This window comes from Euprymna scolopes, chromosome 29, assembly GCF_053919585.1.
Source record: "Euprymna scolopes isolate OS-2025 chromosome 29, ASM5391958v1, whole genome shotgun sequence".
NCBI classification, from domain to species: Eukaryota; Metazoa; Mollusca; class Cephalopoda; order Sepiida; family Sepiolidae; genus Euprymna; species Euprymna scolopes.
This window is the reverse complement of record NC_136510.1, coordinates 79,854,648-79,879,804: the sequence shown is the minus strand read 5'-3', so window position 1 is coordinate 79,879,804 and position 25,157 is coordinate 79,854,648. Positions and strand designations below refer to the sequence as shown.

Sequence of the window (25,157 nt, the reverse complement as noted above, 5' to 3'; positions counted from 1 at the left end):
GCTCTTTTGGCAATCATGCATATAAAGAGCACTTTTTTTAGTTGGTGCAATTACCCCAAAGTACGGTATATATATTGAATAATAATAAAATATACTTGTTTTCCAAATAGAGAATTTCTTTATTGAAATGCTATCATCATATTCAGTTCAACATCTGCTTTAAATGCTGGCATGAATTGGACCATTTTTAGAAATTTACTTTCAAACTGATCCATCTCTGGTTAGGTCTCTATTCCGCTTTCACTCAAATCCATCCTAATCACCTTCCTTCCATATTTCCCATGACCTTACCCTGTCATATCAATTGTTTTACATCTAACAAAACTCATCGATTTTTTTTTTTTTCCACGTCAACCTTCGCAATTCTCAGTATTAGGTGTTATCAGATTGACCCAAGACACATGAAAGTAGACAAAGTCTTTGCTGATTGGAATGTTGTCATTTACAGAATGGTAAGAATTTTACAAGAATTTTGATGAAGAAAAAAAAAAAAAAGAAAAAAAAAGTTTTTCTTGGGTTACCATTTTTTTTTCTCCCTTTCTCTTTGAAAAGATCAACTCAAAGATACAAATCTGAATGCAGTAAAAGAGCAAAAACAACAGCGGCACAGGCAACAATGGCAGCAGACATCAGGCCGTTCCCTCAACTTTTCTCTCTTGTTTCCCTGAACCATCACTTGTGACCAGTGACTTCTTCATCGATCTAATCAGGATATCTGTTTTATGCAAATAACACAGAAGAGAAAGAAACGTTTTTTTTTTTTTCACTTTAATATTCCTGGGTTCTGTTTTTTTTTAATTGTTGTTTCCATTGTAGAGAGAAAGTGAGATAGGAGGGACATATTTATATTTATATATAAAAAAAATTCCAAGTAAAAAAAAAAAAAATGAAAAAAAAAAGAAAAAACTTATTCTGTTTCAATAAGTGGTTCTGCCTGTGACACTCATGTCTTGCGATCTGTGAAAAAAAAAGAAAAAAAAAAATTATGAATATACAAACTCCTCGGATTAGAGTTATGCTCTTAACGACACATAAACTGATTCAATGGAAGTTAGAACACACTTAAATAAGCGCATACTGGACAATTCTAGCTATGCTAACAGACTAAGAGAGTTGTAAAATCATGACAGACAAGAGAGTAAGGATGGCTAACCTATAGCACATGTTTCAACAATGGCACATGACATGAAATCATTCACTGAACCCTAAGAATACATGCATGCTCATACCAAAATAAATTTAAACAGATTTCTAGAAAAAAAAAAATAGCCTGAATTTATTTATGAGAATTATAATTACAACTAAACTTTTTAGCCCATAAAATTTTTTTGTTAATTTTTGCATTATATACTAATCTCTATTGATGCCCAACTGTGCATTAAATAGATACCATAATACTTACTTCACTGAACCTTATTATAACAAAAGGTGCATCTTGAGTTGGAAACCATGTTTTAGTTTCAGAACAGTTTCCGATGATTAGTTGTTCTATACAAGTCCTGGAGATGACGAATTCTCAGTGGACAGCTGTTCTGTACAGGTTCCGGACTTTATAATGTTGCAGCCAAAGAGCAAAAGATCCTTCTCTTGTTGACACGAAAAAAATATGTGCAAGGTTGCTAAAAAAGGTTTAATTTTTATGGAGCAATTCTGGTTTCTGATTGGTTGATAGCAGAACGTGAATTAATTTGATTGGTCAATTTATAGCAGCATCGTTTATAAATAGAATCTACCAACTGTAAGGTACCATATCCCATTATGACTCGTTTGTGATGGGATCAGTCTCCTGGCGGCTTGGAGATTGGGTAGAAAGTACTTGTCAAGGATCCATTCTTGACACTCAGCCCAACAAAATATGAAATATGCATTAATTAAAATATCATATTTAAGTGTATTTTATGACCGAGCAATGCCGGGCAGCCTGCTAGTATGTATATCTATAAAAGTGAACGTGTCTGTGTATGTGTGTGTACATTTCCCTACGCAATAACTCAATTTTAAGTCTACAGACTCTAAAATTTGATATACAGGGTACTGAGATTTGGGAAAATCTTTGATCGGTTTTCGGCCAGAAATTTGGCTGTTAAGGGGTCAAAGTTCAATGATCTGACTTTTGAGAACTCTACCAAACTCCTCCAACAATTTTGGGTCTAAACACTTGAAATTTTAGATATAGGTTCCTTGGACATGGATCTAAATAACTTGATTTGAGCCCAAAACAATAAATGTTAAGGGGTCATAATAGAGGTCAAAGTTAAAAAAATTGGCCGCTTTTTTTTTTTTTTTTTTTGTTCAACATACACCTCCTGGCTGAAATGCTAATATATTAAATATTCAAATAAAACCCTTTTTTGCTTTTCATTCACATGTTCTAGAAATGAGTAAAGAAAGGCATTCCAGTATTTTTGAAAAAAGTATGGAATGCTTTTTTCTGAATAAGTAAAGTTTATATAATGTTAAATAGCTCTAGTGATACACTGACATTGAGCTAAAACACACACTTTTGTGTTCATATATTATGTTTATAACATTTGTTTTTCGCGTGTAGACAATGTTCATAATCGTTTGATAAAAGAACATACTTTAAAGTTTACACACAGCTATTTTTTTCACCAATTGGAATTAGAACCTGGTTTTATCACGAGGTAAAATACCAGGTTGAGAAACTGGCGTGGTCTATCCTTCTCTCAAGAGTAGACGAAACTCTCTGTAGCCATGGTAGGCACTCTGTCTAGTGATGGCGTCACAATAAAAAATACTCTTGATAGCCCTAATGAAGCATCAAGTATTCAGCTACCGACAAAATTTGAATTACACTACAAACTCGTGTAGTGAGTTCAATCTCGGCTATGGCCGCACGGGATGGATGGCAATTAGTCAAACTAAAATCAATTTCGAATTTGGGTTCTTGTCCAGAATTTTTCCCTATATCAAAAAATCTCTGATGTACGAACTTGGGACAAAACGAAAATGTCATATTCCAAAAATCACATAAATTGATCAAGTAGTTTTTTTTATGAAGAAAATAATTCTTAAATGATTAACTTTTTATGAGCTGAATTATAATGTAGATGATTAAAAAAATATTTGTTAATTTTAGATGGAGGCATACTGAATGTAAGCAATGGACGGTTGCAATCTGGAGATATCTGGCATCTACCCAGATACTGAACTAATACGTACAAGGCGTGTTTGAATCAGTTCTCACACTATTTATGCTATTGTATTCATTTATTTACGACTAAATGAATGAGTTCAACTAGGTCATAAAGGGTTAATGGGAATTTGTGGACATAAATAAAGTATGAATTATTGTTGAGTTATCTTCCTTTGATATTTTTTTTTTTAGATTGTTTTCAAAATGGCAGATAAGACAGCTGCTCTTCAGTTACTCATAAAATTTAATTTTCTTAAAAAAAAAAAAAATACTTTACTGATTTATGTGATTTTTGGAATATGATATTTTCATTTCATAACGGTTATGTACATAATACAGACTTTTCTTTATTTTTGTTTGTTTTATTATAGGGTGAATTCTGGACAAAAACCGAAACTTTTTTTTTTTTTTTTTTTTACTTCTTACTGATTTAGATTTAAAAAAAAAAATTTTTTTTTTTAATTGTTGTTGCTTTTTGGTAGAGAAAAGCAGACTTTCTGATTACCCCTTACTTTTGGTAAGGATAACAATGTTTTGGAAGACACTAATCTTTGGTAACAAGATTTTCCCATCATCCTGTATGTTTCAGTAAAAGCGACAAGATTTTCAAATCACCCTATGTATTATTTGAATAAACAAAGCGACAAACATGTAAAATCATCAAACAGTCGGTAAAAAACATTCATTATCACAGAAGGAGTGACACGTGAGAGAATAAGTGAAAATCAGATACTGACCTCTTGCCACACTTGAAGTGAATAACGGTTAGCACAATGCCTAAAAGAATGCAGATACAGCCAACCACCAAATAAGCAATGCCAAGAAAGGGATTCTTGCCTCCGAGCCAGGACATCGTCGTCAAAACGATCCTTTTAGTTCCGCCAAAACTGTGTACTGGGTAATCTTTTGAAATGACATTAAGGAAAATGCAAAAAAAAAAATACATTTATGTATGCAAATCAGTCTTGATAATTACAAATAACCTAGAATTTTTTTTTCTCCATCTCTCCCTAACACTAGACCAGTCTAATAATAATAAACTGTGACAATGGGTGTATTGGCATAGAATATGAAATATTTGCATAAATGAAGTGAAGACAGAAGTTTGTAAAAATGTTAGTTGGTTGTTTTTTGTTTTATGTCGTATCAACCATTTTCGGCTTATTTAATGTTGAATCCAGTAATTTTTGGAAAAGTTTTCTATGCTTCAAGTTCTTCAAATTCATGGGGTCTGGTTTGATTATTTTGTAGAAAAAAAATTTAAGATTCACATTGCTCATCCATCATATCATTCCCATATCATTTCTCCTCTCCATGCAACACATGTCCTCAAATTTCACCTCATGGTTTTACTTTCATAAATCATCACACATATGTACATGCCCAATTTTTTTTATTTATTATTTTTTTTTTTATTCAATTTTCACCCCAAACAAGGCACAGTGCCACTCTGAAGCAGGGGGCTACTATCAGGGACTTAATTAGCGGGGTCATTATGAAGGGAGATGAGTAGAAAGATGTTTGTTGACATTACACTTGAACTTCTGCATATCGTTGCAGTTGGGAAAGCAGAATCCCGGAAGGGAGTTCCAAAGACCCGCAGTTCTGGGGAAGAAACTATTGGAGTAAAAGGCTTTCTTGCACCTAGGGATCTCTACTGTAAAGGGATGAGACTTAGTAGCTTGTCGGGTTTGTCGGGGGTAGTTACGTCGGGGAGGTACAAGTGTTTGCAGTTCGTCAGAGCACTCACCATTGAAGTATTTGTAGAACAGGCAGAGGGATGCAACATCTCGTCGATGGGACAGAGGCTGAAGCCTAGATGACAGTTCAGGACCTATCAGGTTGGCGACTCTCTTTTGAACCCTGTCCAGGAGCGAGAGACAAGAAGCAGATGCACCAGCCCAGATGTGACAACAGTACTCCATACATGGGCGAATGGTTGCCTTATAGAGGTATAGGATACTGTCAGACGTAAGTAGTTTTCTAGCACGGTAGAGGGAGCCAACCTTCCTTGCAGCAGCCTTGGCAATGCTCTCAATGTATCTATTCCAGTTCATATTCCCTGTAAACGTTAGGCCGAGGAGTTTAAAAGAAGTACTTTCAGGTAATGTGTTCTTAGCCATTGCTATTGGTGGTAGAGAAGGTTTCTTGTAGTTATTGAAGGAAACAAGCTTAGTCTTAGCAGCATTGAATGTGACCAACCATTTTTGTCCCCATTCCACTACGGATTGGAGGTCATCCTCTAGTGTTTCTGCCATTTCCTTGGATATGTGTTCATTTGTTTTCCCCTCATATCTGTTATAGAGAGTGGTGTCATCGGCAAATATACCCATCTCCGAAACAATTTTATCAGGGAGGTCGTTTATGAATATCAGGAATAATAGAGGTCCAAGGATAGACCCCTGAGGTACTCCCGCATTTATGTCGTATTGTTTGGATGTATGACCGTCGAGGACAACTTTGATTTTTCTATTACTTAAGAAGGATTTAATTACATTATGAATTCTTCCAGTGATTCCATATGATCTAATTTTCCTTAGAAGACCATCGTGCCATACCCTGTCAAAAAAGCCTTAGATATATCGAGGGCCACCGCTCTACCCTCCCCTGTTTTATCCAATGAACGGTATATATGTTCAGAAACTACAGTTAAGATATCTGCTGTTGAACGGGCTTGCCTTTTCCCTTGATTGACAGCAAACAATGGTATAAAAATGAGAAGACAAAGATAATAGATCGAAGTGTGTCAAGAATTTATGAGATTTTAAGAAAGTCAGCTTATTTTTTTTATTTTTTTTTTTTTAAAGTCGCATTTAAGTTTTGTTGTGGAAGAACCAAAGTTACCGCTTGAATAATATAATGGACTACTCCAATATTGTGTACCCATGTTACTAACAAAAAACAAAAACAAAAAAAAAAGACATCTATATATAGAAAAGCGAAAATGTGTGTTAGTGTGTGCACTTTTTCTGTATATCCGCAAAATCCTCTTAAAGGGGGGGGGGCTCAGTTGACTCACTCCTTCTTAAAACTTTTTATATGCTGTCTAAATCATGATATCTACGACTTAAGAACGGGGGTCGCATCTATCTTTAATTTGCCCAACTTTAATGCGCTATTTTCGAGATTTTTTTTCGATCGCTGCGTGTTGATTTGGCTTTTTCGTATAAAAGCGAAGCTAATTCGAAGATGGCATTGTTCCCGGCAACATCTAGAAAGCAAACATCTTAGATTAATGCGGAGTTTCTCCTTATATTAGACAATTGCTCTTCAATTTGGACAATCCCCTTTTTATGGGGAGCTGGTTTCCCTCCTAACATCTTGGGGAAACAAACCCAAAAAAACTGCCCCACAGTAAAAGTTAACTCCACTACTAATATTTGACCTCATTAAGTCATTAAGTGCGGGCACCTGTCAATTCTGTTATTACTTAAATAAATTTAAACATGTTTCAGTTACTCTTTCTTGCTAGCCGAGTGGTTAATGTGTCACGTTTTTTCACACTTTATTTTCCAACTTCGCTTCAAGGCTTCGGGTTCGATCCTACCAAAACTTTTTTTACCCCACTCCCCTCTCAGACCTGGGCAAAGATTGTTTCTTTTTATATAATATTTTAACAAGTTTATTACTTTGCTTATTCTTCTGTTTTGATTCCCCCCCCCACCTCTAAACACCCGGGCAACACCAGGTACCCCCACTAGTCTATATATATATATATATATATATATATAAAAGGCAAAATGTGTGTTAGTGTGTGCACATTTTTTGTGATATGCTTTAAATGTGAGTGATGCATTTGCAGAATATGTACCAAATGCAAGGGAGATAACCAGGTTTCACCAAGAAATTAATCTCATGTAATGAAACAAGAATTTGAATTGAAATTGCTTTTATTTATTTTTTGAATTTCCTTAAAATTATTTGCTTCTTTTGTGATGATAGTTGCCAAGTTGATAATATCCCCTCCTTCCCTCAAAAAGAGAAATTGGGACACTTAAAATGATATTTTTCTTTGAGATTTTTAACCATTTATTAAGTAAACAACTTTTTCATTGACCACAGTTAAGACTAACTAACCCACGAACTAATGAAAAAGTTGTTTACCTAATTTGGCAATTCATAAGCTGAACTCATTTCAACGAAGGTAACTATTTTACCAAGGTAGTTAAAAAAAAAACAAAAAAACTCAAAACATTACAATATCATCGCATTTTACATGAAAGTTGAGAAAAAAAAATAATTTTTTTTTCTTATTAAAATAGAGTTACCTCACTTGGAGCAAGAAGCTAAGCTTCCAAATTTCCCCTAATTAAATTGTTTTTCTTTCTTTTTACATAGCTGATAAGTGTTAATTTATTTTATTGCGGACTATTCTCATCTTTATTGGTTTCACAATGTTTCGGCCAACTATTCCTCTGGGCTTCGTCAGGTGGTAACCGCGACAGATAGGAACTTCGAATCTCCTAACTGCATTCTCAGCAATCACTGGCATACTTGGCCAAAACATGGTGAGATGACAACAACTACGGATGGCAGTAATTGCTGAGAATGCAGTTAGGAGATTCGAAGTTCCTATCCGTCGTGTTTACCACCTGACAAAGGCCAGAGGAATAGTTGGCCGAAACGTTATGAAACAACAACCAATAAAGATGAGAATAATAGTCCGCAATAAAATAAATTAACATAATACTCATCTCAATAATGAATTCCAATTAAAATAATATATATATAGCTGATAAGTGTTCCACATTCTTGTTTCATTATAGAATTATTATTTGCTTAAAGTAATTACCTCCCTTGTATTTATTACCTTGTCTGCAGATGCTCCAAATGTGAACGTTTGCATAGGTCAATACTGATTGTTATCCGATCACTATTCCATAATTATTTACTGGAGAAGTGGTGCTTATTTAGAGTTACACTTGATTAAAAAAGCAAAACTACAGAAAAATATTTACTCGTCACAAAACGAGGATGTCATATTCCAAAAATTACATAAATTGATCAAGTATTTTGCTTTATTTATTTATTTATCTTTTATTTTTAAAATCAAGAAAATTAAATTTTACGACTTTTAGAGATTAAAACATTAATTATCTATCTATATATCTATAAAAGTGAACGTGTCTGTCTGTCTGTCTGTGTACATTTCCCTACACAATAACTCTGTCAATTTTTAGTCTATAGACTCGAAATTTGACATACCGGGTACTGAGATTTGGGAAAATCGATGTGACGGGTGTCAGCCAGAAATTTGGCTGTTAAGGCGTCAAATTTCAACGATTTGACCTTTAAGAACTCTACCAAACTCCTCCGACAATTTTGGGTCTAGACACTTGAAATTTTAGATTTAGGTTCCTTGAACCTGGATCTAACTTAATAAAGTGATTTGAGCCCGAAACAATAAATTTTAAGGGGTCATAATAGGGGTCAAAGTTTAAAAAAATTAACCAGTTTTTTTGCTTTTTTTGCACAGCATACACCTCCAAACACCCGAGCAACGCCGGGCACCCCTGCTAGTATATCTAGAAAAGTGAAATTATGTATGTACATTTTCCTACCAAACTGTCTTTTTCAGTCGAAGACTCAAGTTTTGACATAAGGTGTATTGAGATTTGGGAAATCTTTTTAATTGGTTTTCGGCCAGAAATTTGGCTGTCAAGGGTCAAAGTTCAATGATTTGACCTTTGAAAACTCAACCAAACTCCTTTGCCAATTTTGGGTCTAAACACTTGAAAGTTTAGATGCAGGTTACTTGGACATAAGCCCAAAACAATAAATGTTAAGGGGTCAAAATTGAGATTCAAAGTTAAAAAATTGACTCCAGCGGTCTCTACCAAATTACTCAGCCAATCTTTCGTCTAAACATTTGAAATTTTACATAAAGTGTATTCAAACATAGGGCAAGCTTTTTAATCGGTTTTTGGCCAAAGATTTGGCTGCCAAAAGGTCAAAGTTGGAAGAGTTGACCTTTGCAGACTCTACCAAACTCCTGACAATATTGGGTCTAAACACTTGAAATTTTGGATGTAGGTTACCTGGAAATGAGTCAAACTTTAATATATATATATATATATATATATACATATGCATGTAAAGTTATGAACAGTACATAGGGCCCAAACAAAGCTGGGCTGAACCACTAGTTTTAAATAAAAACAAAATCTCTAGTCGAATTGAATTGCCACCCTTGAATTTTGCCAAAATTCAAAACAATATAGCCACTATATATTATTTTTTTGGAATCCTTTGAGATAAGGTTTCATAACGTGTGTATTCATTTTTTTTGTCAAACTTATTCTCATCTTCATAGTTGTTGTTTCATTATGTTTCAGCCAACTAATCCTCTGGTTGTGGTTAATCACCTGAAGAAGGCCAGAGGATTAGTTGGGCGAAACATGGTGAAGCAACAACAATTATGAAAATGAGGATAACACTCCGAAAAAAAAAAAAAAAAAAAAAAAAAAAAAAGAATGCACAATGTGGCCATTCTCGGCCTCCTCCTTGCTTTCTCATAAAATTTTATCAATTTATGTGATTTTTGGAACATGACATCAACATTCCATGATGAGTACATAAAGATTTTTCTGTTTTCGTTTGTTAACCAAGTGTAACTCTAAATTTTCACAGAATGAAATCTATACCATTTCAAGTTTAAAATGATAAGAATCAACTTCAAAATGGAACAATCAAATTCAAATTGATTTTTTTTTTTTTACTAAATTGATAATTCTTTTTTCCCATGAGTAAGGAAATTGACCGGTCGTCTTCATTATGTATAAGAAAAAACCCAATATACAACTTATTTTTTTCTTTTTACATGGGCATCACCACTTATCAAGGCCCAGGGGCCACTCGAGGATAAGGGTTAAAGAGGTAGAGTAGAAATTGGACGATATAGTAACCGTTAGTAATGGAGATTCGGCAAATTTGTTAACTTATATGGAACGGCTCATCAAAAACTTGTTTACGTTAGACTTGAAGACAACCATATTGTAATCAGCTGGAAAGCAGAAAAACGGAAAACAATTCCATAGGCGTGCAGTTCTAATAAAGCAGCTTTGCTCATGGAATCTACGTTTAGGTTTAAGCACAGATAAAGAGTGGGGGAAATTAGTGATAGTGTTTTCTGCTAGACGGGTGTTTCTTGTGAAAGTTTGGCGAGGGGGGACCACAGAATGGAGCTCAGCCGAGCACTTACCATGAAAATAACGATACAGCAGAGACCAATTCGCAACATCTCTTCTGTGAGAAAGAGGTTGCAGGGAAGAAAAAAGGACATCCCCCACAAGGCTACGAATCTATTTTGAACTCTATCAAGGCAGGATAAGTCCTTTCTAGCAGCTCCTGCCCAGATGTGGCAACAGTACTCCATCCTTGGACGTATCTGGCTCTTATATAGATAGAGAATTGCATCAGCAGTGAGATAGCTACTGGATCGATAGAAGGATTTTTTTTTCCAGCGGTCTTGGCATCGGATTTAATGTATGTGTTCCATTTAAGATCAAGAGTAAAGGTCAAGCCCAGAAGCTTGTCAAAACATGAGTCCCCAAGACAAGAGCCATTTATTTCAATTGATGCCAGATGGGGATCAGAGCATTGATGATGTAAAGATAAAAACTTGGTTTTGGATGCATTAAAAGTAACAAGCCACCTCTTTCCCCATTGTACCACTTGCTCAAGATCAGAGGAAAGAGAATCAGAGGGAACTTGGTCGTTTACTATCTTAGATGTGCTACCATAGATAGTAGTGTCATCAGCATAGATGTCTACGAATGATGTAAGGATGTAATTTGGAAGATCATTAATATAGATCAGGAAGAGAGTTGGACCCAGGATGGACCCCTGAGGGACTCCAGCATTAATACTAAGAGCTTCTGATTTCTGCTCATCAACCACTACTCTTATGGACCTATCAGAGAGAAATGATTTAATAATTGAGAAGACATTTCCAGCTATACCGTAGCTCGAGATCTTGTGAAGTAAACCTTTATGCCATACTCTATCAAAGGCCTTTGATATGTCAAGGGCAACTGCCCTAGAAAGGTAGTCTCCGTCGAGAGATTCACTAATCCTATGAGATATAACTGTAAGCACATCTGCTGTAGATCAGGGTGACGGCAAGCAATTCTCCTTAAGACAATGTTTGAACAGTTTTGTAAGGATGGGCGCAAGTTCTGGTTGAAGTCTTTTGAGTACTATAATTGGAATACCGTCCGGGCCGGTTGCTTTACTGGAATCAAGGTTTTTGATTAGCTTGGCAACATCACGTACAGATATTTGTATATCACATAGCATGTTTTCTGATACAGGAGGAAATATTGGAGATTGGCAGCCTTAGTCGCAAAGGTTAGAATTAGCTGCAAAGTTCTGGTAAAGAGTTTGGCTTTGTCTGATGCTGACAAGATTACCTCAGGTCCATTTATGATAGTTGGGATAGAGCACATGCTTCTGTTCAGGATTCTGTTTGCTATTTGCCAAAACTGGTCGGAACTAAGCCGCTGCTCAGCTTCTTTGGACTTGACGGACTGAGCATACAACTCTCTTGCTTTCTTTATTACTTTTTTAGAGTGGTTGCTGCCAGTTCTAAAAGTGGCTTTAGTCTCAGTACATCTATTACGTTGGAAGCAATGGAAAAAGTGATTTCTATGCGCAATAGCAGCAGCACATTCCGGTGAGAACCACGGCTGGCTGTTAGGTTTTTGTTGGAATTTTTCGAGAGTATAAAACGGTCTATACCTACAATTAAACATTCTGTCAGGTCTGATACTAAAGAGGACACATTCTTTTTAAACATGGAACGCAGAGGTAGATCTGATATAAATGTGTGGAAGCTATCCCAATCAGACATAAAATATTGATATACTGTACGATGGAAAGGTACATCTGGGGACTTATTACATTTCATTTTTATCTTAACTGATACAACTGAGTGGTCGGAAGATCCAAGTGGAGACAGAACAGCAGCTGAACACATTTCAGGGCAAGTTATGAGAAAGAGGTCTACGAGACTTGCATACTGGCCGTCAGTATTGGGCACACGGGTGGGTTCATGAACGATCTGAGTGAGGTCATAGGCAATGGAGAAATCATGACAGAATCTCCTCTCATCATCGGTCTTGTTTGAGTGAGTTAACCATTCCACATTGTGAACATTGAAGTCTCCACAGACATGAATATTAGCTGAAGGATAAGCAGGGTGTGGTCAATTTTTTAAGATATGTTTTTAAAGATAGTAACTCCGCTATTTTGGGGGCGATAGAGAGCAAATATAAATGCAGTAGTTTGAGCAAGTGCAACCCCGAAGCACATATAGGATAAGTTAGGATCTTCTCTGGAGATGTCCATACCACATGGAAAGCCATCTTTTATAGAGGCACATATTCCATGCCCATGGCGATCTTGGGGGTCAGATTTGGAAGTTAAATTAGAGTATCCTTTAATTACGAACCCATCTAGGGAAATGTTCTGTCTAATGCCAGTTTCACTTAGAAATAATATGTCTGGTTTAGTCTCCTGTAATTGGGTTTCAACCTCTGGAAGGTTAGAACATAGACCCCTGATGTTAGAGAAGGAGACCTGGTAGTGGGGGTCTACGTTAGAAGTTGGAGATCCAGGTTTAATCATGTGTTTTTATTGAGACTTTCATGGTGTTTTGGAATTTGTGGACTAGGTCGACAGACATGCCTGAAGCAGGGCAGAGAGGGAAAGTAAGAGAGAAATAGAAATGAAGAAAATTTTTTTTTTTTTTTTTGTAGCACATGAAAAGGTAAAGCTGTAAGAATTATCCACTAATATGGCATCGATAGGCCCCACCAGAAGATACTGCATGGTCCAGAATCCATTCACCAAATGACAATACAGCAGCCTCAGTACTTTGCACCTGCTGATAGGACAGCCTCCTTAGTGGTTAATCCAAGGTTTGGGTCCCTGACTATCAGGCCGATAACGGCAGCCCAGATAAAACGTTTACATCCAGCACCCTTACTAGTGACATGGCTACAAGGATAGACATAGAAACAGAAAATTTCCGACATTCCTGGCAGCTGTTCACACAAAATACTGCCAACCTAGAATACAGCTTTTTCTTCTCCCTTTGTCAGAAAAATCACTCATTAAAAATGAGGACTGAGGGACAAATAAGAAGAAGCAAGAGTTCGGGAGCTGCTGATAACGCAGCCACAATGCATTGTCTACTCTCCATTAAAAAAAAGAAAATTAAGTATTTTACAAATGTCCATTTGGTGTGTTTAAGAGGGGGTTAGGTGAAAGATTCCCCTCTCACCAACTGAAAATGAAAACAATTGCAAAATCTGTTATTCTATCAACTTGGAAAATATAAACATTTATGGACAAGAAAAATCTATGATAAAAGAATAAATAAATAAAATATATATTCCAAACGAACTTGCCAGATAGAATCGGCACATTTTTCCATGAGAAAACCATTTACACAATTAATAAAACAATGAAATAAAAATAAAGATTAAAAACTGAAATAAATATAATATTAGCACTTGCATCTAGAAAAGAAATATTACAAAATTTGTAACTTAATTGCTATAATAAGACATCCTTCGCGGCTGCAAATAGGAATTGATTTTGCTTGAAATAAAAATGCGTTTTCATTTTTGAAAAGAAAACCGATCATCATGTGACATAGCTCGCTACTTAGACAAGCATGTTCTTTTATAAGTAGTAACGTGCCGACTTAGAGGCCAAGAAAGCATTTGGTGAACCTACCTAAAAGTAAGAGAAGAAAGTGCTGTATCGGCAAAAAATGAGGTTTCATGATAATGCTGGAGAAACCTCTACAAAAGAATCTGTAGAAGCAACAGCTCCAAAGAGGACTTACCTCAAGAAAACTGCGGCTGTCGAAAAAAAAGAGGCCAGTTTTAGCTGCACATGCAGCACCAGGAAATTGGAAAGACCTGATAAGAAAAATTGGTGTGCCTCTGCCAACAGGATATCGTTGGATACTCCAGGCTGCTGATAAGATTGACTCTAGGTGAGAAGCAAGAAAATATAAAATTACGCAAGAGCATAAGAATTTTAATTGAGGATTTTTCTAGGGTAACACTCCAAGACATCGCAAATAAGTTAATAAAAAATTACGAGATTCATGTGCCAAAAGAGTGCATAAGAACACAGTTGGACTCAATGGCCTTTACTTTAAAAAGCGGTTTATTACGAACCAGAAGCTGCCAATAATAACATCAATAGGATGAAATGAAAGGATTACGCAGTAGATTTATTAGAATTTCAGTCCCAAAGTTTGACAATTCTTTATATGGATGAAACCAATTTTAATCTCCATATTTAAAGAAGAGAAAGTCGTGCTAAAAAAGGCACAAGATGCACTACAATCCAGGGGAAATAACAACCAAGTTATTGGGTGTATTAGTAACCATGGATTGATTCATCATAGAAGAGGCTTTTTCAAAAATGAGGATGTAAAAGAATGGACCAGGGAGGGCCTTAGAAAAGCGAATGAAATTTCTGAAAGGGGTTTTATCTTAGTTATTGATAACACCCCTTGTCATACTTCAATTGAAGAGATTGTGGAAGAGGATGAATTTTAAGACTTGCCATCTATAGTCCAATGTTAAATCCTATTGAAAAGGTTTGGTCAGTCATAAAAGTTGACATAAAAATAAGTATAGCAGACTCAATCGTTGATATTTTAAGGGGGTGATGGCCAGGGGTTTTTAACAATTAAAAAATTTAACCTCAGCAAGCTAGAAGTGATGATATCCGAGGCTATTAATAATGTTTCCCCTGAGACTTGCATTAAATTCAAATCTGGAACACAGAGATTACTTCCCTTTGTAATTAACTTCGATAATAAATTTTAAATAAATTTCTTTGGAATGTTTATATTTTGTATCCCTTTGAAGTCAAACTAAAATGAATATCAAATTTATTTGTATTATTATTTCTCAATTTGAAGTTTCTCATCTTTAAGTTGATTGTCATCATTTTGAACTTGAAATGGTATAGTCTTTAATTTCAGAATACAGTCAACAGAAACTTCCACAGAATGCAGTTTTGCCAATAAAAAGGATACTGTAATCAATCGTGATTGTATACATTCCAGCCGGCAGGTTTTCTTTAAAGATGCCAGTGTGGTTGATTCGTCTATGAAGTTTCTTGAAAGTTGGTAAGGCAGCCGTGCGCATCCACACAATCAGATCTTCATTGTGGTAGCCATTGTCGTCCACAGAAACATTGTCTAGCTGCCATACAGATTTTTGCCAATAAGGCGGATGTACATAATATGGACTTTTTTGGACTAAAATAAAATAAACAAAATATTCACTTAGATTAAGAAAATTAAATGAAAAAAAAAAAAAAAAAAAAAAAAAAATTGACAATTCAAAATATTTTATGATCTTTACAGCAACAAAAAACGTTTCCAAATTTTTGAGATATGAAGTGATAATTTGTATTATTTGAAATTTGGACTACTGTTCTCATCTTAAGTGTTATTTTCACAACCCATGGTAGAAAAGATAAAATACTAGGTAAAATTCAATAATACTTTCCTGGATGTTGAAGGTTCAATCCTCAGTCTATTTTTTCAATTTTGAAGACTTTTAATATCAATGTCAGAGCAAGAAAAAAAAACTTGATAGGTTTACAGGTTTATCTCCTCTACAGAAAGTTAGACATAAGGTCAAAAGGAGTTTTGAAAAGACAATGCACTAGGTAACCTGTCCTTTGGCCTACAAAAAATATCTGAGCAGCCTCATTGTCAGCATGTTGACTGACTGGCTTCATTCCATTGTTGACATTGCCTATCTCTATTCTTCCTAGAAGAAGAAGCCACATGAGGTTTGCCAACATCTGTAAACAGAAATGGTACTATGGAACCAAGTGCATTTGAATTTGGCAAACCAAGATCATCAGTTCGCATTGGTATCCAATTCACTTTTCGCAGAATTCTTTAATTATCAGAAAAAATTCCCATAATAAAGAATATAATTTAACAACATTCTAAGTACAGAACGTTTTGTTTTTTCTGTGTACCACATCAATGCCCAAAAGGCCACCCAATAAAAATCTTGATAAAATGACAAGTTTAAAAATATATTTTTAGTTGAAATTTTCTTAAATGAAATGAAATCTTATAAGATTCTTAAAGTAACATTCAATATCAGATATTTTAGTAACTTAAATTATTATTATAGACGTTTTTATTGAATTTTATAAAATTATTATAGACATATTTATTAATATTTATAAATTATTATTATACACATATTGAATTTTATAAATCATTATTATAGACATATTTATTGAATTTTATAAATTATTATTATAGACATATTTATTGAATTTTATAAATCATTATTATGGACATATTTATTGAATTTTATAAATCATTATTATGGACATATTTATTGAATTTTATAAATCATTATTATGGACATATTTATTGAATTTTATAAATTATTATTACAGACATATTTATTGAATTTTATAATTCATTATTATAGACATATTTATTGAATTTTATAAATTATTATTATAGACATATTTATTGAATTTTATAAATTATTATTATAGACATTTATTGAATTTTATAAATTATTATTATTATAGACATATTTATTGAATTTTATAAATTATTATTATTATAGACATATTTATTGAATTTTATAAATTATTATTATAGACATATTTATTGAATTTTATAAATTATTATTATAGACATATTTATTGAATTTTATAAATTATTATGAAAAACATTTTTACTGAATTTTATAAATTATTATTATAGACATATTTATTGAATTTTATAAATTATTATGAAAAACATTTTTACTGAATTTTATAAATTATTATTATAGACATATTTATTGAATTTTATCAATTATTATTATAGACATTTATTGAATTTTAAAAATTATTATTATAGACATTTTTATTGAATTCTATAAATTATTATGAAAAACATTTTTATTGAATTCTATAAATTATTATGAAAAACATTTTTACTGAATTTTATAAATTATTATTATAGACATTTTTACTGAATTTTATAAATTATTATTATAGACATATTTATTGAATTTTATAAATTATTATTATAGACATTTTTACTGAATTTTATAAATTATTATTATAGACATATTTATTGAATTTTATAAATTATTATTATAGACATATTTATTGAATTTTATAAATTATTATTATAGACATATTTATTGAATTTTATAAATTATTATTATAGACATATTTATTGAATTTTATAAATTATTATTATAGAGATTTTTATTGAATTCTATAAATTATTATGAAAAACATTTTTATTGAATTCTATAAATTATTATGAAAAACATTTTTACTGAATTTTATAAATTTTAAAAAACACTTTTTAGAATAAATTTCTGTTATTATAATCATTTTTATTCTATACTAGCCTGAGGAGGAGAGGCTTGCCCGGTCGTAAAATATGTTTAAATATATTTTAATTCATTCAGATTTTTTATTATTACAGAGCCAATTTTTTATTGAATATTATATACAGTACTTATTAAAAAAAATGACTTGGGTACCATGAGCTATAATTGAAACCAAAACGTTTAGTGCTCCAGCTGCGTTCCCTGCAGTTTGAGCTATCGACAGATAAAAAAGATTGAAAATTAAACCACTTTAAGCTATGAATGAATTGAGCATGCACAAAATAGAAATATGTCGGCAAGTTGAAATGAACATTTTGCATTTCAACTTGCGGACATATTTCTGTACGCGTTATAAACCATCCTTGGTGTATGATTATTATTTCATTAAAGCTGCAAAGAGAATAATTTATTTTTGGTTGAAGGCCTCTTACCAGTAAAATTTTTTATTTTTATTTTTATTTTTTTTTTTTGTGTGCAAACAAAAATTGCATCCTCCCCAGCAATCCCGGGGACGTACAGCCAACATGAGATAAAGCAATAATAAAAATCGAAAATAAAATTCAACTTACATGCGGGTGATGGATTGCTAAATTTAACATTTTTGTCCGATTTCCAAGCAATTCCAGTTTTAATCAAATGAATTTCAGTCAAGTTTTTATTGTGATTATATTCCAGTTTATAGGAATCTGAAAATGAAAATAAAAAAATGTAAAAAAATAAAACTAAATAAAGACATGAGTTTATTAAATACTAGAAGGCATAATGTGACGATCCCTGTATAGTATTACACCCATCCACGAACCTATATTACACATTTTATAATGCTCTGTAATTTTAAAGTTTCTCTTTCCTTCTTAATTCATGTCACTTATTTATGCCATCTTTTTTACTTCTCTTTCATGCTACAGTTTCTACCACTAATCCTTCTCTTCTCTTCCTTCCACTATGTTTCCTGGTCTCCGCCTCTACATTTTATCCTACTTACCTTTCGCTCCTCCACCACCAAAAACACTCAATGTGCAAACATGTAAGCAAATAAGATCAGTTTTAGTAATACGCATAACGTAATATGTATAAAGTATATTATATAAAGAGTTTTTTTCCATTATGCACAGAAAGACTCAACAAAAATTGCTTTGTCTGTGATGTTAATCATTTTTTTTTTTTTTTTTTTTTACTTTTGTTCATTTAAACATAAGTAGTTATTTGGGACCATATCTATGGAGAACTATATAAAAAGATTAGTGAGATGGCTGTTCACATTGTATTTACACTTCTCCATGTTAATACACCCAGGGAAGCAAGGAAGTAATTATAAAGTCTAACAGTCAGAGAGAAGAAGCTATTAAAATAGAAGGCTTTCCAGCATCTAGGGACCTCTACAATGAAGGCGTGTGATTTTGCCGCTAAACAGGCTTGTCGGGAGTACGTACATCAAGGAGATACAAATGCAAGACGTTCATCAGAACACATTCCATTAAAGTACTTGTAAAAACAGGCACTTGGTTTCAAGTCTTCCAACGTCATACCTCTTTACCTCAGACGTCAATAATACTCATGGCTACAGGCGATACTGGAGCAAATATCTGCCAAGCCTACAATAACATGCAAATATCTATACTTAAGTTGAAAGTCATCAATGAGAAGAGACTTGTGGCATTTCCTTTCCAGCCTTGACCAATCAAAAGAGAAACCTATTAATTTGTCCCTCCCTTGTTTTACTTATAGGATGTAAGCTTGATAAAGTTTCTGTTGAGTAAAGATAATTAAAATAAAATCTCTTTCAAATGTTACTTAAAAAAAAAAAAAATATTACTGCCCCTAAAAGCATAAAAACTGACTGACCATGGGACGCACGTTTTGAACATTATTTTTGCAAAATCTCAAGTGGCTCACAATCAAAGCATAGAACCATAAAATTACTTAAAACACATCAGACCATTCTTGTGTAATCTCTTCTTTTAACTAAATATTTCTCCAAATGCAGGCCTGCCGTTTTTATCACACATCTATGCACCCCACTAAACATGCAGCATCGTGCATGTTTACATCCATGTAATTCAGTGCATTGCACAATACAATCTTGCTGAAAGAAAATAACAAAAAAAATAAAAATAATGAATGGTCAACTCACCATTAAACAAGCTATTAGCAATTGCCCCACACGGAGCATAACCAACTTGACCACTCGTGTTTGTCCATCGGAATGGTTCACATTCCTCAGCCAATTTGTTTGGAGAGAACTCATCGCCTTTCAGTTGCTTATCATCACGGGAACGTACATAGCGGCGATGGTTTTGGTAAAAATTTGTCAGTCCATAATAAAGATATACAGGTTGCTGGAGAAAAAGAGAGAAAAAAAGTTTTTTTTTTTTTTTTAATGTAAGTTGACATATTTAGTTTATTAAAAAAAGATTTATATAAAGTGCAATTAAACATGTAATACTAACTGAAAAGAAAGGAAAAGTGTAATGGGAAGACTTTGGTCACTATTTTTTGTTAAACCATTCATATAAGAAAACCATTTTAAGGATGCCAGGTCTCTTTGATGTTTATGATGATGAATACATAAATAAATTAATACATGTTCGACAGAAATGATATGTATAATGGGCAGACCTCTGTCTGCCCATTATACAATTTGGTTGAGATTGCCGGATCTTGTAGAGAAGACTGGCTGCTCGAAGAAACACTACATAGACTGCATCAAGCTCACCCCCAAGTGCTGCAATATCCCCTTCAATCTTTTGGAGACTTTGGTAGAGGATAAAAACACTTGGCACTCCACATGCGATAGCGGGATGGCCTTCTTCAATAATGAGCATGAGCAAGAAGCTATGGAGCTTCACACACTTGAGACACCGACGAGCGGCGGTCACTGACCATCAAAATCCAAATCCTGTCTTCATCTGTGCAAAGCAGTGTAGATCATACATTGAACTCAGTTATCAACAGAGTCATAGAGTCAAATTAAAAAAAAAAAATGATGATGTTGTCATCGACATGGATGGACTACCATAAAGCACTAACAGAAAAAAAAAAAGTATTATAATTGGAAAAAGTTGAAATGTTGGAAAATTAAAAGTGCCTTAAGCAAAAAAAAAAAAATCTTAATTGAAAATAATAGAAACTTTAGTATATACTTTTTTTTTTTTTTTTTTTTTTACTAAGAGTAGGGGTCACCATTTATTAAAACTCAAACGACAAGAGTTAATGAGTGTCAGTTAGCCGGTGAAACAACGTTGATGATAGCTAATGGTGGAAATTGGGTAAAATTTGATTATTTAAGAGGACGCCTTAACAATAATATGTTTACATTGAACTTTAAAAAATTACCATGTTATAATCAGTTGGGAAGCAGTCCTTTGGTACTATATTCCTAAGATGAGTACCTTTAGGTAAAAAATAGCTGATGTTGCTCGAGATGTAATGAAGTAATTTTAGTTTGTAATTTTTATTTGTCTGTTTATCAGTTTTAAAACTTAAAATTGTAACTGTAAGGGAGACAACTTTTGTTTAATATTAATTTAATTAAAACAAGTTGCTGAATTTGATTTTTTTAGTGATTATGTTTCATGATACAGATTGTTTTGGACTAAACTAAGTAATTTTCTAAATAAATTGTACCAAAGTATACTATATTACAAATAACATGGTACTGCAATATCAAATGATAATATGCACTAGTCAGAAGCAGTCTGATTTGTCAGCTTAAAAGCTTTCTGACTTGGAAAATCCGACAAGTTTAGTTTAGTAGATAATAGAATCTTAAACAGATAGAATGACAAATATACTAAAAAAGGAAATAAATCTCAATTTTGAAAAACTTTGTGCGATTGGTATTGGGAAGATTAATTGCAATCAGGAATCGGAAAAGTTTGAAGCTTTTCATGTATTGGAATCAGAAAAATTTGTGATTAATTTCCAAAAGAATTTATTTATTTTTTTTGCTTAAAACTTAATTATTCATTACTGACTCTAATGATAAAATAAATATTTAGTAATTTTAAACTACCAGTAAAATGAAATCTATAGACCCCCCCCACCTCAATTTTTTTTTTTACATTTGCAAAAATGTATGTACATAAGATGCGTTTTTTAGGGTAATCCACATTATTTAATGTTAAGAAAGTTCTTGCGGAATTTTTATTTCAAAATAGTTTTCATTATAATACCTTTACTTTGTATATAATTTTAAAGAGCGTTTTTCACTATCTAATCATTTAAATTACAATTGTTTTTCAGAACATGGAGTACAAGATAGAAAAAAAAAGCAACTTTGCACAATTTTCTTATTTCAATTCAAGCTAGGCCAAAAAGCTGCTGAAACAGCTCACGATATCAATAAAGGGCTTGGCTCAGGAACCATTACTGAACGCACAGCACAATGGTGGTTTAAGAAATTTTGTGGCGGCGATGAGTCTTGAGGATTAAGAGCGTAGTGGTCGGTCATTGGATGCTGACAACAATCAATTAAGAGCCTTAGTCAAAGGCCAATTCACGCACAACTGTTCGAGAACTTGTTTCTGAATTAGACGTAACATATACAACAATTTCCAATCACTTGAGAGGATTGAAAAGACAAAAAGAAATTGATAAATGGGTGCCTCATGAATTTAACAACAACAAAAAGAAGCGCCGTCTCATTTTCCCTTCATTTATGCAACAACAATGATCCATTTTTCGACTGGGTTGTGACTTGCAATGTAAAGTGGGTTCTCTACGACAACCAGCGACGCTCAGTTCAGTAGAAAGATGCCAATGAAGGTTCACGACACTTCCAAAAGCCAGAGTTGCACCAAAACAAGGTCATGCAGACTGTTTGGTCTCATCATTAGTTTTTTTTTGGATGCAGGTGAAACCATTACGGTGAGGAAGTACTGTCAAAAAATGGATGAAATGCATCAGAAACTTCAACAACACCCAGGATTAGTCAACAGAAAAGTTCCAATTCTCCTCCATGACAATGTCCGACCATATGTTGCTAAACTGACCCTGTAGAAGTTGAATGAATTTGCCTACGAAACTTTGCCTCATCCACCATACTCTCCAGACCTCTCACCTACTGACTATCACATTTTCAAGCATCTCGAGAACTTTCTGCATGAGAAATATTTCAAAAATCAAAGCGACATTAAAAACACCTTCAGTGTCTTCATCACCTAAACAAGATTTTTAAGTTACTGGCATAATTACACTTGTTTTGCGTTGGCAAAAGTATGTTGTTTCTGATTAAGTTTATTTTGATTAATATATTTTTGTTTGAGCCAAGATATGTTCATCTGAATTTAAAAGTTAACTGCAAGAACTTTCTTGTTAATCTAATATATATATCCGTTTTCCTATCCGGCTTCATAAAAACCCCGCAGTTAATAACATCACGTACACTCTTCATCGAACTATCTCCCACTACATCATGTTGTGGAAGAGAAAAAAAAAAAAGATTGATAAAGGAGTCTTACTCGGAAATATATTTCTTTAAAAATAAACACCTGTTTATTTTATTAAAAAATTTCACGTTGCAGTTTTGGCTTCAAATGTATTTATACATGTTTTATATATATATATATATATATATATATATATATATTACAATAAAAAAATGTGAGCATGAAAAGTAATATGGTTAAGCTTGAACATGGAAAAGTAAAGGACTAGTTGTTAAAACTGAAAAAGAAAAGGGACAAGATATTCTAGTAAAAAATATAATAAATTTATAACTTAAAATATTGCAGCAGTAAGAATTGATTATATAATGTTATAAATTGAATTAAAAAAAAAAATTCTTAATGCTGCAATATTTTAAGTTATAAATTTATATTTTTTAATAGAATATCTTGTCCTTTTCTTTTCCAGTTTTAACAACTAGTTCTTTATTTCTCCATAACCATATTACTTTTCATGCTCACATTTTTCTATTGTAATCCATGATTTTTCCAGGTTTCCAATAAATTCACTTGTTCTTTGTTTAATTTCAATCTTATTTTTTTTGCCCCCATAAACACCTACGTAATAACAATGTACAACACTCATCTGCTTTCAATGAAATACCCCCAATTATCTCCCTTTCAGGCTTTCATTCTGTCTATTTCACGAGTTACTTCTCTTTTTGCAACAGTAGTCACTGAAACGACGATGTTGCTATGGAAACCAGTCATAAAAAACGTCGCTCACGACCTTACATATTTTTACGATTTTGAACACCAGAAAATTCATCATAACTTGTTTTACTGAGCGAAAATTAAAAAAAATTATTTCACAATATAGCTGAGAAAGTGATCTATAAATTGTAATAATTGTTTGAAATTTGGTCAATAAAATGAGTGAGCGGTGAAGCTTTAAAGCAGTTCTAAATGACTAAAACTGCCACTTAAATATATATTCAAACACTACAGATATATATATATATTTCACAATCGGATTTCGGCACAGTTTGCTTGATCTGTGTTGGTTAATTGAAATTCTTGTGTGCGGGCCGTTTGCTCAGTTGGTAGAGTGCTTGCTTCGCATGCAGGAGGCTCGGGTTTTGAATCCTGAGTTCGGATGCGTCTAACTGATGAACCCAAATGAGGGCAAAACTCGAGTCTTGGACTTCCGGTTCGTTGACTGTCATCGTTCTTGTGGGCTGCGACATTGTTTGGCTGTGGAATTTATATATATATATATATATATATATACACACACACACACACATAAACACTAGCTGTATATACCTGGCATTGTCCAGTTGAAACATTGCCAGGCAGAGGGTTTAATCACATACTATTTAAGATACACCAGATATGCGTACTTATTACAAAAAGTGACCACATGTTAGATTTAGGGAATCATAAAACACATCCATGTTGGTCTATGAAAATCAAATGCGAAGTAACTCTCATAGCTTAAATAATTAAGCTTAATTCCGGTTGTAAAAGTAACTGCTTTAGCTATTAATAACTGAAAATAAATATGAATTGCATTAAAAATAAATTAAATGAATCAACTTTAAATAACATTTCTAAACAGAATAATTAAAATAATTCTATTACAACAAACAATAACATTGAGCTAATTATTAAAATAGATTTTCTTTAATGCAATATGCAAATGTATGATTCTTTTGAATACATAGAAATCATACAGGAATAAAAGTGTATATATTTTGTGAAACAGTGTACCTTTTGTTTATATTAACTGTGAACAAACAAACAGGAATATGACATTTTTTTTGGGGGGGGGTACAGAATTTAATAATGGCTAAATACAGACCAATCAACATGACGATTAAAAAATAAAAAATGAAAATAAAGGTTAGCTAACTAGGTTTGATTCCTCGCTCAACTGAGCTAAATCAAGGAAAATATGATTAAAAAAAAAAAAAAAAAAAAAAAAGTCGTGAATATGGCGGCGGGGGGGGGGGGGGGGGGGAATAAATGGAAAAATTACAGAACCATACGTATTATTCACCCTCAATGTTCTGAATAATATGTATGGTTCTGCGATTTGCGAGCACCTTATAAATAACTATGCGTGTGCCACTAATTCCAGTGCTGACATGTTTATGATCTTGAGTAAGTTACACTCACCCTTTCATTTAAAAATTCTAGAAA

At 33.1% G+C, this 25,157-nt stretch overlaps 1 protein-coding gene across 1 annotated transcript in view; it reads right to left on the bottom strand.

Moving 5' to 3' along the window:
• Positions 1–453: 453 nt before the first annotated feature.
• Positions 454–25,157, bottom strand: part of LOC145252744 (cell cycle control protein 50A-like) — a 64,251-nt gene continuing 39,547 nt past the window's right edge. Inside the window, exons 4-8 of the mRNA XM_080112616.1 lie at positions 19,700–19,904; positions 18,135–18,251; positions 15,225–15,449; positions 3,895–4,060; positions 454–957 (exon numbers count right to left, since the gene is read on the bottom strand). Of these exons, the coding sequence (XP_079968742.1) occupies positions 918–957; positions 3,895–4,060; positions 15,225–15,449; positions 18,135–18,251; positions 19,700–19,904 (753 nt within the window). The 3' untranslated portion in view covers positions 454–917. The remainder of the gene's footprint in view (positions 958–3,894; positions 4,061–15,224; positions 15,450–18,134; positions 18,252–19,699; positions 19,905–25,157) is intronic.